This window comes from Doryrhamphus excisus, chromosome 1 (assembly GCF_030265055.1).
Source record: "Doryrhamphus excisus isolate RoL2022-K1 chromosome 1, RoL_Dexc_1.0, whole genome shotgun sequence".
NCBI lineage: Eukaryota > Metazoa > Chordata > Actinopteri > Syngnathiformes > Syngnathidae > Doryrhamphus > Doryrhamphus excisus.
Window position 1 is genome coordinate 3,017,071 of NC_080466.1, and position 15,927 is coordinate 3,032,997.

A 15,927-nucleotide genomic window follows, 5' to 3' on the forward strand; every position below is an offset into this window, starting at 1 on the left:
CCAACAGGTAGCTCGGCAGCTGATTTTGAGTAGTTCACTAAACGCTTTGTATTTTTCTACTACAGTAACTGTTCCATTCAAACATGATGCTTCTATTTAATGATACCACAAAAAACAGCACACTGATAGAGTGGATGTCTGCTTTGTAAATTAAGTGCAATTAAAATGTTGCCGTTCATTTAAATAGCAATTAGCTCACCTTTACTGTTTGTCAAAGGAGATTTTAATAGTGAAGAAAGTTGGATGCTCTTATACAAGATGCAGAAGAACAAAAACTTTTTTTTGTTGATGTTTTAATACAAATTGTGTTTTGCGAATGCCAACATTTTACTTCAGATTTTGATTGTTTGGTCTGAAAATAAATGTTACAAAAATGATCGCTCTTGGCCAAATTATATGACTCAAACTGAAAATTCCAATTTCAAACTGTGGGTCAACCAGGGTCCGAGTTCCCACGGTACGCCAAACAGTGTTTTCATTTGCGAAGTAGCCGTTTATGCTATTACGGCTCAACAAATGTAGCATATTTTTCCACAACACACGCTTTCATTCTTGGATACTCATTGCCGGTGAGAATATGTTGTCTCTCAGACACATGTTCACGGACAGTCTCCCCATTCATCTTAGGTGACGACCTTTGTCAGATGACTAGAAGAGGTCAGCAGAGGTTAAAGAAACGGGCGAGCTGAGAAAGGACACCCCCCCCCCCCCCGACTAGTCATGCAGAAAGAAACTGCCAGAGACTTTTACACAGACATAATGCGCACACACAATCGCTCACTTCTGGATACGCTCTCCAACCATTTAGGAACAGCACTTCCTTGCCTCTGAGAAGCCGGACCTCGGCCTTACGGAGGCGCAGACCCGTGCAGAAACCCAAACGTGATCGTGCTATTTCCAATACAAACACACACTCATCAAATGGTTCTGAGTGAGCTCCCCCCTTCTTTTTACTCTTTTTCACTTCTAACTGCATATAAACGAGGATCTCTGACATGAGCTTGGAGGCAAGCGGAGAAGGAAATCAGCACGTGAAGCGTTATGTTGTTTTGTCATTGAAGTCCAAGTCAAGTCCTTTAGTTTATTTATGTTATACAATGTAGAAATGTACTCCCGTAAATGTATATTTTCCTGTTATAACTTTAATCTTAAAGTCACTCGTGAGCAAAATAGGCGACAACACACCACCTTTTTTTCCCCACTTAATACACACCATACACACACTTGCATGTTATTATTATTATTTTTTTGCTTTTGTGATTATAACAGTAGCATTACCATCCCGTCAAATTTGTCTTGACATTGTTTGTACATGTGGCGAGTTATATTTTTGTCATATTTTGTTCTTCCAAATGCGGTCGATACAGTGCACCGATGATGAAATCACTACTGCTGAATGTTAAAATGCAATATAATGTTCCTTACTGCTGCTTAGTGCTACACAGATTCATATTTTAGAGTACAGATTGAGATTTTTTTTCAATTTATATGAAATGAAAGCATGTTATTGATTAGTTTAGGGGTTTGTGATGAAGTGACTTTCATTTAAATGCATTTAAATCAAATGGCATAGCCATCATTTGAACTGGAATGGTCATTTTTTTGTCTACAATATGTTAGTACCACCTCTTTTTTTAAAAAATAACACAAAAAAAGCAGGTCTTTGTATAGTATATGCCGAATGACTTCAGATCAGTCTGAACTCATCATTTATATTATGCTTAGTTTGTGGCTATATGTCTGTTTAGATTACCTGGATGATTGGATATAGTAAAACAACAGCAGGGCCGTGTACTTTTAAACCAGCTGGCTACAAATTACAGTATTATTTTCCCTAGGAGATTTTATTTTGTCTATAGAAATGTTCATTTAAAATTCCCAATACTTTTATTTTATCAACTATTCTGCTTATAGAAAAAAAAATTCATTGTGAACTGAAATGCACCTCCAATACTGTAGTATTTATACTGATTTAAAAAAAAAAAAGATACATTGAATACAATACTTTCCAATGTGGCAAACACTCACATCACAGTTTGATAATAAGAAAGTTGACTAATTTGTGAATTGTAATAACTTTGGTGCTGTTACTTTAAAAAAAAAAAGTTATTTAATTTGATGCATGCATGCCAGGCCAATATTCATTCATTTCCAACATTTCTTTCCCCTGTGTGTGCCAACCAGTTATTTACTGCTATATTAATAGTGTCATGTATCTATTTATACAAATGACATCAACATTTTGCCACTTTTCTTGACCAATCTGAATGCCCAACTTGCCAAAGCAGAGTCACTACAGGAGTCTGACGTCACGTCAAATCCATAATATTAAAAAATACAAGTAATAAAAATACATACTTTTGATAAAAACAATAATAAAAAGTGATAAATACAGATGTGCAAATAGTGACGAGTAAAACTTGGAGCTAAAGAAAACACTTTTCTTGTTTTAATTAACAGTTGCAGTAAATGCTGTAATGTGGAATAACGTAAGCGTAGGATTACTTATAGAAAAAAAAAATATATAGACATGCGTGAATAAAATGTTAATGGCATTCATTAAAATACGTTTCTGTAATTAAAAATTCGTTATGGAAACGCATGCAAGGTATATTAATGTCTTTGGTGGCATGGCTGCTGGAAACGCTGTTGATGTTAACAACGATAACGGGCTATGATGTAAACAATAATATGTTAATAATGTAGGCCACGGCTGGGCTTTTATCTTCTGCTTAGGCCTGTTATTGTCTCTATACAAGTGGAAGTGTTAGGCCTACACAGAAAGCAGGCTAATAAATAAATAACACCAAAAACAGGTCATTTATATGCGATGAGTTCCTAATTTCCCACTTAAATTGAAACATTGAAGGACTCATATCCGGCTCCTTGAAAATACAGTATAGGCTTAATTAATAAATGCTCCAAAATTGTCACTAAAAAAGTGTCTGTTTTGCACATGCGGACTTGCTGGAAGCATCATACGTCCCCGTCGTAGAGGCTGAAGTACTTGCTGGTGTTTGAGAAGCAGAGGTAAGGCGTGTTTGAGCCCGGGTACACGACGGGCAACGGCATCGGCAGCAGGCACCTCCCCAGCAGGCTGCTCTCCTTGTACAAGGCCGGGAGCTGACCCACCATGACCGGCTTCACCGTGTCAGGGAAGTCGCTAACCGGTCCGTCGATTTCACTCGAGATTTGCCGTTTCAACTTATTCCTGCGGTTCTGGAACCATATTTTCACCTGGGTCTCCGTGAGCTGCAGGGAGCTGGCCAGACAGGCGCGCTCGGCGCTGCTCAGGTAGCGCTTCATGTCGAAGGTAGTCTCCAACTGGAAGATCTGTCTTTTGGAAAAAATGGTGCGCGTCTTCTTTTTCGTGATCATTTTGTTCTTCTTTGCGGGGCTGTCACCTTTAAGCGGCTCTGCGATGATGGTAGTAGTGGAGCTGCAGTCGTCGCAGCTGCTGTCCCCGCTCTCGAAACGCGCATCCACCGCCCTCCTCTGGTCTCCTCGGCCGCTGACAGCCGACTCGGTGGCCGCGTTGCTCTCTGGGATAAAGTCTGCTGTAAAACAGTCGTTTCATTCTTCTGTACGTGTTCGCTAACCAAGCGTTATTTACATTAAAGAATCCCCTCTTACCATCCTTAACCATGGATTCGGGTCCTAGCCTCTGCTGGGTTCCGGGTCCATGCAGTTTGCGGCCTGTACTCGCCTCCGTGACCGAGTCATGGTGCTCTCCGTGGGGGTGACAGCTGTCAGTGGCGCGCCCGCTTGTTTTAAGATTGAGGATGTTATCAATAGTGAACTTGAGAGAGGCGCTGGAACGACATGGCGCGTCCACTTTACTCATATTCTCTAAAAACGCGTAAACACCCTTTCGTTGACTTCTCCTCTTACTTAAAAAAAAAAACCCAAATCAGGACCTGGATGTCACCGCTAAGGTGTCGCTGGTGTACGCACCATAGCAGCATCCGCTGTGGAGACACTGCTGGGCTGGCGAGGTTGTGTGGAACCTTAGTGCGCGCAGCACGGTCCGGATGGGGCGCGCTGGGTCCTTCCTGATTGGTCCATTCAAGGAGATGTGTGAACCAACCACAGCCTGGGGATGAAGTGCTGGAGAGTACTACGTCATAGCTCCTTCTCGGTACTCGGTATTCATCTAAACATTCAGCTTTTTCCATGCATCCAGTCTTCTTCCTATGTTATATCACATCACATACGCCATCTTTTCTCTTGACATAACATAAGCCGTTTTAAACGTCACATTCTAAAAAAATGTTCATTTTTAAAGAATAAACAACAAAATCCATATCCCATTTAGCCTGTACTTAAAAAAAAAGTATATTTCCTATTGCAAGGTCTCCAAAATTTGTCCACAGAGACTGATATTTTTATTTGGTTAAAGCTAACAAATGCTAACACCCACCAAATATGCTAAAAAGTTACATAAGTACGCAAAAAAATTATTACAATTATTAGCAGCAACTTTCTTTACCTACTTTATACATCTCTTGCTACTTTTATTGTAATTGTATTTTTTTTTTTTTTTTAGAATATGCAGTGGGCCTTCAAAGAATTAGTTGCAGGCTGCAGGTGGCCCTCGTGCCGCACTTTGCTTGCTAACACTATAAGGTAAACAAAACTATATTAGACACACTTTACACACTTCTCTGCTATACTGAAGGATACTTTTTTTTGTGGTAAAGATATATAATTTTTTTTAGTAACTTTTTGAACCGGAACTCTTTTGTTTGTGTACCTGATGTGTTTATATCTGATATGTTTGGGTCACACTAGTAAGAATGATATGTTAAGGTCAACGGAAAGCAAAGCAAAACATAATAAATACATACATGTTACATAGAAGTATTTATATATAATTGTTGTTAATTCAGATTCACATAATACTGCATAACACATTCGATTTTTATTGGGTGATTATTTATATCAGCAGCATAACGCCATTTTTAAACTCTTGCTCTCTTGTGTTAGTATTCTTGGTTAACGAACTTCCGTTTTTTCTTCTATTTATAGTTACTTTTAACGAACAGACGCTTCATATTCATATTGATATAAACTCCACGAAGCACGTATTTTCAGTTGTTATGATTTATTTATGTGACTGTTCTCACAGTTTGCGCAATATTAATGTAACTCTTGGTCAAAAATGAAACAAAAAATATTGTCCTATTGACATTGAATATGCACAACAATGAATGAAACTCAGTATTTTTTCTTTATTATTTATTCTGTGAACAAATTATAATATTGAAAACGTACGTGTTTTTTTTTTATATAAAAGTTTGGAGACAAAAATAGATGTGTTCAAATAGTACACAGAGAGCGTGTACTAATAAAACTATATGTGCTGACAATAGCAAACACTCGTTACTGTAAGTATATATACACTGTAAGTATAATACTGTAAGTATATATACACTGTAAGTATAATACTGTAAGTATATATACAAACACTGCAAAAAAAATGACTCATTATTTCTTTGGATGCCATCCACACTTGTGTATTACTGCACTGTACATAAAACCAGATTGAAACTAGTTGTGTGTTTACACCAGGCCGCTCATCTGCGATCTCAGTATGCTCATGGAGTGCGCCAAGGAGGACAGAGGGTACGAGATGGAGTTGGAGAACATCTCATGTCCGTTCAAGTTAAAAGCCAATGCAGTACTGGTTCCGGTTCCGTCGTGATACAGAACCGGGACCCTGACAACTCGCTGGTTTGGAATATGCACAGCCTCAAGGTCCGCCGCCAGCTGTCGTTTCCATTTGTTCCTGCGGTTCTGGAACCAGATCTTGACCTGGGTCTCTGTCAGGTGAAGGGACGCGGCCAGCCCCGCCCTCTCCGAGCTGCTCAGGTAGCGTTTCACGTCGAAGGTGGACTCCAATTGAAACACCTGACTGCGGCTGAACACAGTCCGAGTCTTCTTCTTCCGTGTCGGGTTCGGCTCCGAGGATGCGTCAGAGCGCGCGTCGAAGCCACTCGGAGCCTCGTCCGTGTCGTCTAACAGGTTGCTGTCAATCATTTTCCTTTCGGTTTCGTCGCTGTCGTCTGTTATGGGCTCTGATACGGCAGGGGAACTTCTGTCGCTGCTGGATCCGGAGCAGCAGTTGTCCTCAGATCTTGTGTTGTCATTTGGACCTGACAGGAGACCAACATGCGCAATTTGAACAATAAATAATGACAACAAATGTACATTTTTATTACTTTTTAGGCCATGTAAACACCAAATAACCACGCATGCGTCAGTTTAGAAACACATTTAGAAAACTTCCAACATTTATTTTAGTGAGTGTATTCAAATAGGCCATATTAAATAATGTAAACTGCGTGTGGATCCGGAGTCAAAGCCGGTGCAAAACCGCTTTCACTTTAAAATCCATAATAATGCGCATATACTCACTGCCTGGTGCAGCCAAAGCTCCGGGAGTCGCAGCAGTGTTGCGGGTGTACCAGCCCACCAGCGGCTCTCTACGTGGGGACGAAGCTGAACCGGAGCTACCGGGCTGTGTTTCCGAGACCAGGCTGGTGGAGTCTGCGCGCACAGCCGCAATCCCTCGACTGTTTTCGGACATAAAATCCCGGCCATATGGCCCCGATGCGAGTAGATTCTCTATGAAAAAAGACGACGCCTTCGATGATGTTGGGAGAGTCCTGTTATCCGTCAGCTTTTTCTGCATATTTTGTGGATTTCTTGTCAAAATCACGCGTTAAAGCTTGCAAAAATCCAAGCATGGAGCATCGCTGCTTTGCTCTGTGCTGCCTGGGAAAGAAAAAAAAACCGAGTCACTGGGGTGCAGGCAGAGACGACAGCAGTAGTACAGTGAACGTCCAGTCACGCTTAACGAGCACTGGAGGCCATCCAGTGATTGGACGAGCACAATAGCAAATGGGATTTTCCAAGGAAAAGCAAATTGCCGTCTCACTGCGCCTTTGACTTGCTACTGTACAGGCCCGTCCCTTCCAGGCCCGCGGGCTCTGTTAGCGCTCTTTATTTGGGTCAATTAGAGTGCAGATCAAAATGAAGATCCACCCAGGGTAGCAGCTATCCCCTGCAGGTCGAGAACCCCCCCGGTCATCCAGTCGTGGTCTCAGTAGGAGGCAAGCGACCACAGTGATGTATTAGCAGGCAGAACATTTCAGCATGGAGCCTGCCAGTAATGTGTGCCACATCAGCCCAGGTGGTCCAGTTTATCATTTCACAGGTTTATTGGACCATGTGAAATGACATTCACTTTGGAGATGCCGTCACATGCTATTGCATGCCGTTTTCACGTTGGCGGAAATGATTCAACTATAGAAACAAAAACTCTGTGTACTGTATACTCTATACTGTAAGTAATTTGCTGCCTGATATGAGAAATAAACATACCTTAAAAAGATTTAATACACAACATTCATTCATTTTCTACCACTTTTCCTCACGAGGCGGGGTACACCCTGGACTGGTGGCCAGCCAATCACAGGGCACATATAGGCAAACAACCATTCACACTCACATTCATACCTATGGACAATTTGGAGTCGCCAATTAACCTAGCATGTTTTTGGAATGTGGGAGGAAACCGGAGTACCCGGAGAAAACCCACGCATGCACGGGGAGAACATGCAAACTCCACACAGAGATGGCCAAGGGTGGAATTGAACCCCTGATCTCCTCGCTGTGAGGTCTGCGCGCTAACCACTAGACCACCGTGCCGCCCTATGAGAAATCAACGTACCTTAAAAAGATTTCATACACAACATTCATTCATTTATTCATTTTCTACCGCTTTTCCTCACTAGGGTCGCGGGGGGGTGCTGGAGCCTATCCCAGTTGTCTTCGAGCGTGAGGCGGGGTACACCCTGGACTGGTGGCCAGCCAATCACAGGGCACATATAGACAAACAACCATTCACACTCACATTCATACCTATGGACAATTTGGAGTTGCCAATTAACCACACAGAGATGGCCGAGGGTGGAATTGAACCCTGGTCTCCTAGCTGTCAGGTCTGCGCGCTAACCACACGACCGCCGTGCCGCCCTAATACACAATATACTATGCAAAAGTATGTCAGCGTTACAGAAAGTGAGTGCATTGTTACAATATTTGTGTTGTAAGTTTGCTACTTAGCAGCCATAGTCCCTGGCTAATGGAAGTAAGATTTGATTCGGTTTGATTCTTGGGGTTAAACCATTGTGTTGCCATAGTGAGTCAAACTGTAATAATATACATTTCTACTATTTAGTATTATATTACTGTTGTGTCCAACTAAATGCTGTAAAAAGTTCATGAAAACAGCGGTGGCGTCGTCATTATGTGCATTATATTTGATGTCATATGATATGATGCTTATATTAGGGGTCTCAAACATGCGGCCCACGGGCCAAATGTGGCCCGCAGGACACCAGTTTGAGGCCCCCGCCTTGATATGAAAGTTTAATGTTAGTGCGGCCCCGCGCAAGTTTGATATGGATGCTGTATGGTATCATGTACCCAGAAAAAAAATATTACGTTTGATTAATGTTCATGTTAAAGGTTAAATAACTGTTAATCGTTATCCTCCCTATCCGTGTGGAAGTGGTAAGTTTTTGGCTTTTTTAAGTTTAAAGGAAATAACTTGAAGGCTACCGTTTAGGTCGCTAGCTCTCTAGTTTGCGAGTTAGCATGTGTCTCAAGACCCTGCAGTTGCGCAATATGTTGTAAATAAAAAGAGTATAAATGTGACTATAGTCGTGTTTTGTCATGTCTACAGGGCTCTAATAATGCTTTGTTCATTTTAATCTGAAAAAAAATAATTAGCCAACTATATGTGGTTTCTTAAGTTTTTATTATATTATATTATTATATTTATTTGTTACTGATTGATTGATTTTCTTTATTCTTGATTTGTTTATTTATTTTTCGTCTTATTTTGTGCAGAAAAATAAAAATGAAGATATTTCAGAACAGTGGAATGTTTTATCAGAGCTTTTATTGTAGAAAATCGGAACCAAAGCAATGAAAAATTTTGTATATTTTTAATATTTAAAAAATATATTAATTAATTAATTAATATTAAATAAAATTAATAAAATTAATATTTTAAAAATATATTTTAGTATATTTTTATTTATATGTTTTTAATAAATACGTTTTTTTTTTTTTTTGGAAAACCTGATGCGGCCCAGCCTTGCCCAGACCCTAGCTCCAGTGGCCCCCAAGTAAATTGAGTTTGAGACCCCTGGCTTATATATCCTTAAGTATAATTATCAGTGTGTTTCGGAGTCCTTTTTTTTTTTTTTAAGTGCACGTTCATAAATGTCTTAATGTACAAGCACTTTGTAATTGTATGAAAGGAAGCTAATGTCTAGACGTGGAACCACTGGATACGAACGCTTACACATACTGAGCAGACCGCATCAGATACTGTAAACGTATTACGCTATTTGATCATCTGTAAGAGTGAAATTAGTGCTGACGGGCGTCTTTACCCTTTTGGTGCAAATGGCAAGACATTTGAGCTTTTTATTTCCCTCAATGGAGTCAGCGGCTGTGACCTTTAACTTCAGACTCTTTCTCTTTTCCCTCTCCGTCCCTCAGGTTAGACTTGCCCTTTGACAGAGGATCAGCGGTAATGTTGCTCTTCAAAGTAACACTCTGTGCAGACATCGGTAACGTGAGCCCTGCGCTGAAACAACAGTTATACACCTGTCTCATGTACTGTGTATTACTAGGACACAATATCTTATTTGAAAGTCTACTCCCGAAGATATTATAAGAAAATATTTCATATATTCTATTAAGATTCTTCTACTACAAGTGTAGGGTCTGTGTTTTTCTGTTCTGTGCATGTGTTAAAAGCCCACATTAGATCAGTCTTCTCTGTGTACATTGAGCCGTCTGAGTGATGTTGTTCCCCGGTCAGCGCCGCCCGGCAAGGGGGGGCCCCCACAGACCCAGAGGGCCCCTCTCACATTGCTCCATCCCTCCTCTCTCTCTCTCTCTCTTGTCTGATCCTCATCCAGAGTGGCGTGCCCTTTGCTTTTCATGGCCCGCCGGCCGGCTCCCTAGCCACGACCCCTTCCATGCTGGCCGCAGCTCGCGACATCAGCTCACAACTGCTCTCCATGTTTCATCACACCAAATCATATCAACAGCATGTGCTCCGGGAGACGACTGTATCAAATTGAGCGTGTTTGGTCTCGTTGCCGTGGCCAGTCTTTTCCAGCTCCTGGTGCTGCCAGGCCAGTAAACAGAGTAGCGCTATCATCACCGAGTACTTTATGAGATTTATGTTGACATAAAAGCGCCTGAAACGTATGTATTTGATGGAGATCATATACTGGAGCAGACTAAAACATTTACCATGAGGTCCAGCCGGTGAGAAATTTGCCTGTAAAAATATAATATTTCCTTGTCACCAAAATTCACCGTTTTTTTTTTACTATAGTGACTCCACTCATCACATTTCATTCATTTATTCATTCATTTTCTACCGCTTTTCCTCACAAGGGTCGCGGGGGGTGCTGGAGCCTATCCTAGCTGTCTTCGGGCGAGAGGCGGGGTACACCCTGGACTGGTCGCCAGCCAATCACAGGGCACATATAGACAAACAACCATTCACACTCACATTCATACCTATATGGACAATTTGGAGTCGCTAATTAACCTAGCATGTTTTTGGAATGTGGGAAGAAACCGGCGCATGCACGGGGAGAACATGCAAACTCCACACAGAGATAGCCGAGGGTGGAATTGAACCCTGGTCTCCTATCACATTTCATATTTATTTATATTTAACAGTTTATCCTCTCCAAGGAACATTCATTCATTCATTCATTCATTTTCTACCGCTTTTCCTCACGAGGGTCGCGGGGGGTGCTGGAGCCTATCCCAGCTGTCTTCTGGCAAGAGGCGAGGTACACCCTGGACTGGTCGCCAGCCAATCACAGGGCACATATAGACAAACAACCATTCACACTCACATTCATACCTATATGGACAATTTGGAGTCGCTAATTAACCTAGCATGTTTTTGGAATGTGGGAGGAAACCGGAGTACCCGGAGAAAACCCACGCATGCACGGGGAGAACATGCAAACTCCACACAGAGATGGCCGAGGGTGGAATTGAACCCTGGTCTCCTATCACATTTCATATTTATTTATATTTAACAGTTTATCCTCTCGGGCGGCACTGTGATCTAGTGGTTAGTGCGCAGACCTCACAGCTAGGAGACCAGGGTTCAATTCCACCCTCGGGCATCTCTGTGTGGAGTTTGCATGTTCTCCCCGTGCATGCGTGGGTTTTCTCCGGGTACTCCGGTTTCCTCCCACATTCCAAAAACATGCTAGGTTAATTGGTGACTCCAAATTGTCCATAGGTATGAATGTGAGTGTGAATGGTTGTTTGTCTATAGTATGTGCCCTGTGATTGGCTGGCGATCAGTCCAGGGTGTACCCCGCCTCTCGCCCGAAGACAGCTGGGATAGGCTCCAGTACCCCCGCGACCCTTGTGAGGAAAAAGCGGTAGAAAATGAATGAATGAATGAGTTTATCCTCTCCAAGGAACAATACTATTAAAATGAAGCTGTAGATATCTAAGTTTCATTTCACTTTAAAGCACTGTATTTTAATCATATATTATGATTATGATTATGATATGAATGCGGTAAATGACAGCATTTGGTTATTTCCATTTTGTCCGCTTCTGGGATGCACATCTCCTTTATACATCACAGGTCTAATTACTCTTTTATACCAGCCATTAGTCGATCAAGTGTGATTGTAATGGCTCTCTGCTCTGCTGCTCTTTGACTCATACAGTCAATGAAAGTGGAGACAGTTTGACCCACTTAATTCCACTGGAGGCAGTGAGACAGGCCAGCCAGAGCACAAATGAGGCAGCGTAGATCTTTCTTCTCATGAGCTTTTTCAAAGCTCCTTACATGAAGACGCTTTCATTCGGTGAGCAACAATGAACTCAGCTGATTTAGATGAGAAACAAGAATGGAGGTTTATTATTCATTTATTTATCAGCTGTCCCTTTATGATATATTGTGGTTTAATGTGGTTTAATGATCTCTGATGGGTGACAAAATGCTACATGCTATAACTGTGTGTAAAACACCCAATCCTATTCTCACCGAAATGTAATAGCATCTTATATAAAAGGTCTCAATCTATGATGAGTAGTTAACTTAGCATTAGCATGCATTTTCTATGCCGCTTATCCTCACTAAGGTCACGTGTCTGCTTGAGCCTACCCCAGCTGGACTGATTGTGTGTGTGGGGGTTGGTGATGATGATGATGATGATAATCAAATTTGCATAACTAGCCATGGAGCATTTTCAAGAAGTGAGTGAAAAACATCAATTTTCTATACCGCTTAGCCTCGAGGGTCACAGGCATGCTGGAGTCTATCCCAGCTGTCTTCTTCTATTTTACTGCTTTTTTCTACAGGCTGTGAGTGTTTTTAGATGGTAATCGCTTGGCTGGAATAAGTTTCCTCCATAGGGCGGCTGAATTCACCCTAAGAGAGAAGGCGAGGTGGTTCCTTGGTGAGGTTTTCTGGGCATGCCCAACCAGTAGAAGCTAGACCTATAGGACACGATGGAGGGTCTCAGCTGGGTCTCAAACACGCGGCCGACGGGCCAAATGTGGCCCACAGGACACTAGTTTGAGGCCCCCGCCTTGATATGAAAGTTTAATGTTAGTGCGCCCCGCGCAAGTTTGATATGGATGCTGTATGGTATCATGTACCCAGAAAAAATTATTACGTTTGATTAATGTTCATGTTAAAGGTTAAATAACTGTTAATAGTTATCCTCCCTATCCGTGTGGAAGTGGTAAGTTTTTGGCTTTTTAAGTTTAAAGGAAATAACTTGAAGGCTACCGTTTAGGTCGCTAGCTTTCTAGTTTGCGAGTTAGCATGTGTCTCAAGACATAGGAAAGTACTATTACTTTCCTATGTAGCCAAAGTAAAACAGTTCCATGTTTTTTCCATGTTTTTGAGACAGGATCTTTTCCCCCAGAACTCGAAATTGCGCAACTTTAGGTGTATTCCAAATTGAAATTTATACTAATGGTCTCATCACAGTTTGCAGATTGTATAGCGCAGGGGTGGGCAAACTACGGCCCGGGGGCCACATCCGGCCCGCCAAGTGTTTGAATACGGCCCGCCCAATCTTTCAAAAGTATTTAATTTAAATTCAACATACAACCTGGCATCATGGCCTGAGCCAACCTTTTGATGGTTGTATCGATTTCATTGTTTGACATGGTCTGTTGTTTACAAAGTGCTCCTGAAAAAAGAGACACAAGCACATAATAATAATAAAAATTAAATTAATAATTATTATATTATTATTATAACTATTATGATTATTATATTTATTATATTAATGCTAATTATTATATTAATTATATATAATAATATTGTTATATTTGCATATTTTACATAATAATAATATAATAATTATTATTTTAATTTTATTTTAATTATTATAATATTTTATAATTTCTAAAATATTTAAATATAAAATAATAAATAATAATAGCAGATTGCATGACAATTTTACAGATACAATAATACCAGGTGGACTGTTACGTGTTACAAAAGCTTTACTTTTTTGTATAGTTTCCTGTCAAAACACACAGAGTTTTGATGAAGGGTGTAACTGAAACTTTCTGCGTAAGTCAACAGTCACGTCCGCTTACAGTTCACATTTAACCCGTTGAATATAGTAAAAAAAAAAAAAAAAAGCTTGGACTATTTTACTCTTCAGCAGGTAACAAAATCTTGTTTGCGCTCCTTTATCAAGCCAACTGAGCCGGAATGTGCTTGCTCTGGTATTAATAATTCACTGTACATAATAAGTTGATGCCGCAGAGTTTGTTCTCATTGATAGTATTAGCCGAGGTGAGCGTTCTCAGCCAGACTTTGTGACGCCAGCAGACCGGCATAAAGTGGGCTTTAATTGCCCATAATCTCTGCCGTGCTCTTTCCCCTCAGTGCAAGTCAACAGCGTCCATATAGCCTACAAATGCCAGACCTTAGCAGGACAGTTTTAACTCCATATCAGCACAAGGCTCACAAGGCAGGAATGCTTGGAGGAGATTTTCAACTCTGAAATCAAAGGACTTAAGAGGGTTTAAGGATTTTTACACTCGCTCGCACTGTTGTGAGATTTAGAGTCAGCACTTTCATATTTGTATCTATAACTCGACGCCGGGGGGACATCATTGTTTTCCTTCTAGGGTCAAACTTTCCCACCGGTGACTGACATTTGCTAAAGTCACTAGAAACAGAGATGAGCATTGGTTTGCTATGATATTGCTCAAATTGAATATATATATATGTATATATATATTTTTTAAAAGGCTAACATACATTATATACAGCAGGGGTCTCAAACACGCGGCCCGCGGGCCAAATGTAGCCCGCAGGACACTAGTTTGAGGCCCCCGCCTTGATATGAAAGTTTAATGTCAAGTTTGATATGGATGCTGTATGGTATCATGTACCCAGAAAAAATTATTACGTTTGATTCATGTTCATGTTGAAGGTTAAATAACTGTTAATAGTTATCCTCCCGTTCCGTGTGGAAGTGGTACGTTTTTGTCTATTTAAGTTTAAAGGAAATAACTTGAAGGCTACCGTTTAGGTCGCTAGCTCTCTAGTTTGCGAGTTAGCATGTGTCTCAAGACCCTGCAGTTGCGCAATATGTTGTAAATAAAAAGAGTATAAATGTGACTATAGTCTTGTTTTGTCATGTCTACAGGGCTCTAATAATGCTTTGTTCATTTTAATCTGAAAAAAATAATTTGCCAACTATATGTGGTTTCTTAAGTTTTTATTATTTGCCGTTTTATTATTATTATTATTATTATATTTATTTATTACTGATTGATTGATTTTCTTTATTCTTGATTTGTTTATTTATTTTTCATCTTATTTTGTGCAGAAAAATAAAAAGTAAGATATTTGAGAACAGTGGAATGTTTTATCAGAGCTTTTATTGTAGAAAATCGGAACCAAAGCACTGAAAAAGTTTGTATATTTTTCTGTTTTTAATAATTTTTTTTTTTTTTTTTGGAAAACCAGCCTTGCCCAGACCCTCCTAGCTCCAGTGTCCCCCAGGTAAATTGAGTTTGAGACCCCTGATATACAGTATATTCAACAACAAAACTTGTCAACTTTTCTTTTTGCGTTCTGGCTTCTTGCTGTTCTATTATTGTTCTATTTTACCACTCTACAATCAAAACAAACTGCGGGCTGTAAATTGCTCCCGGGCTGCATTTTGGACATCTCTGACATGCATGGATGCTGTTTTCACTTTCATATTTTCTTCTCTCATCATGGATGCTCATTGTAATCATGAAAATAATCATGAAATATTCCATATAAAGTCCTTTTAGTGGGCTTGGGAAAAGCCACACTAAACTCAAACTAAATGTTTCCTTGCAAAAGGACCTTCTGTTAAGCTGAAATCAGCTTATCATCACAGGACTTGTGGAATTATGAACTTAAATAAGTGTGTAAATGGTTTAATGAAAAGTTCGTGGCAGGTTAAACTCACTATTGCTCTTCTTATAAGGCCACATGAGTATGGCGTGGATTTGTGCAGGGAATGTCCGTTTGTTTAACCCCTTCACGGCACGTTAACCCCTGTCACGACGTGCTCGTCAGCTCAGTGCAAACAAGTAGCCCCCTTTTTTTTTCCTCCGGGTTTCTAACAACATGCAAATGATCATTTACAAACGCGCAAGCATATACAATCAATCGATGCTAATGCAACAATATTACTCCATATGCGGCGCCGATATGGACCATTTTGATATAAAATTTGAAAAGAAATAAGCTACAAAAAGACATTCACATAAATTAATATAAACTAAAAGAATTGTTTTGGTTGAAAATGCAACATATGCACGGATTTTAATTTG

At 40.4% G+C, this 15,927-nt stretch overlaps 2 protein-coding genes across 3 annotated transcripts; both read right to left on the minus strand.

The window, feature by feature from the left end:
- Positions 1–1,240: 1,240 nt before the first annotated feature.
- Positions 1,241–3,979, minus strand: hmx4 (H6 family homeobox 4). Of its 2 annotated transcripts, none has more exons than XM_058078530.1 (2): positions 3,634–3,979; positions 1,241–3,554 (listed from the first exon to the last, which is right to left on the minus strand). In XM_058078530.1, exons 1-2 carry the CDS (start codon positions 3,842–3,844, stop codon positions 2,977–2,979), a joined length of 789 nt encoding a protein of 262 aa, XP_057934513.1. In that variant the 5' UTR covers positions 3,845–3,979; the 3' UTR covers positions 1,241–2,976. The 2 variants fall into 2 exon arrangements, with proteins under 2 accessions (XP_057934513.1, XP_057934440.1); XM_058078457.1 differs by having other exon boundaries at positions 1,241–3,557.
- Positions 3,980–5,284: 1,305 nt separating this feature from the next.
- On the minus strand, positions 5,285–7,132 carry hmx1 (H6 family homeobox 1). Its single transcript, XM_058078342.1, has 2 exons — positions 6,418–7,132; positions 5,285–6,155 (listed from the first exon to the last, which is right to left on the minus strand). The coding sequence occupies exons 1-2, from the start codon at positions 6,692–6,694 to the stop codon at positions 5,563–5,565; spliced, it is 870 nt and encodes a 289-aa protein (XP_057934325.1). The 5' UTR covers positions 6,695–7,132; the 3' UTR covers positions 5,285–5,562.
- Between the last annotated feature and the right edge of the window lie 8,795 nt (positions 7,133–15,927).

Bases quoted from the DNA above. Each gene is read 5' to 3' on its own strand.
- hmx4 (XM_058078457.1), bottom strand. From the start codon at position 3,844: ATGAGTAAAGTGGACGCGCCATGTCGTTCCAGCGCCTCTCTCAAGTTC. The intron at 3,558-3,633 runs GTAAGAGGGGAT...ACTGTTTTACAG, and splicing joins CGAATCCATGGTTAAGGATG to CAGACTTTATCCCAGAGAGC.
- hmx1 (XM_058078342.1), bottom strand. From the start codon at position 6,694: ATGCAGAAAAAGCTGACGGATAACAGGACTCTCCCAACATCATCGAAG. The intron at 6,156-6,417 runs GTGAGTATATGC...GTCTCCTGTCAG, and splicing joins AGCTTTGGCTGCACCAGGCA to GTCCAAATGACAACACAAGA.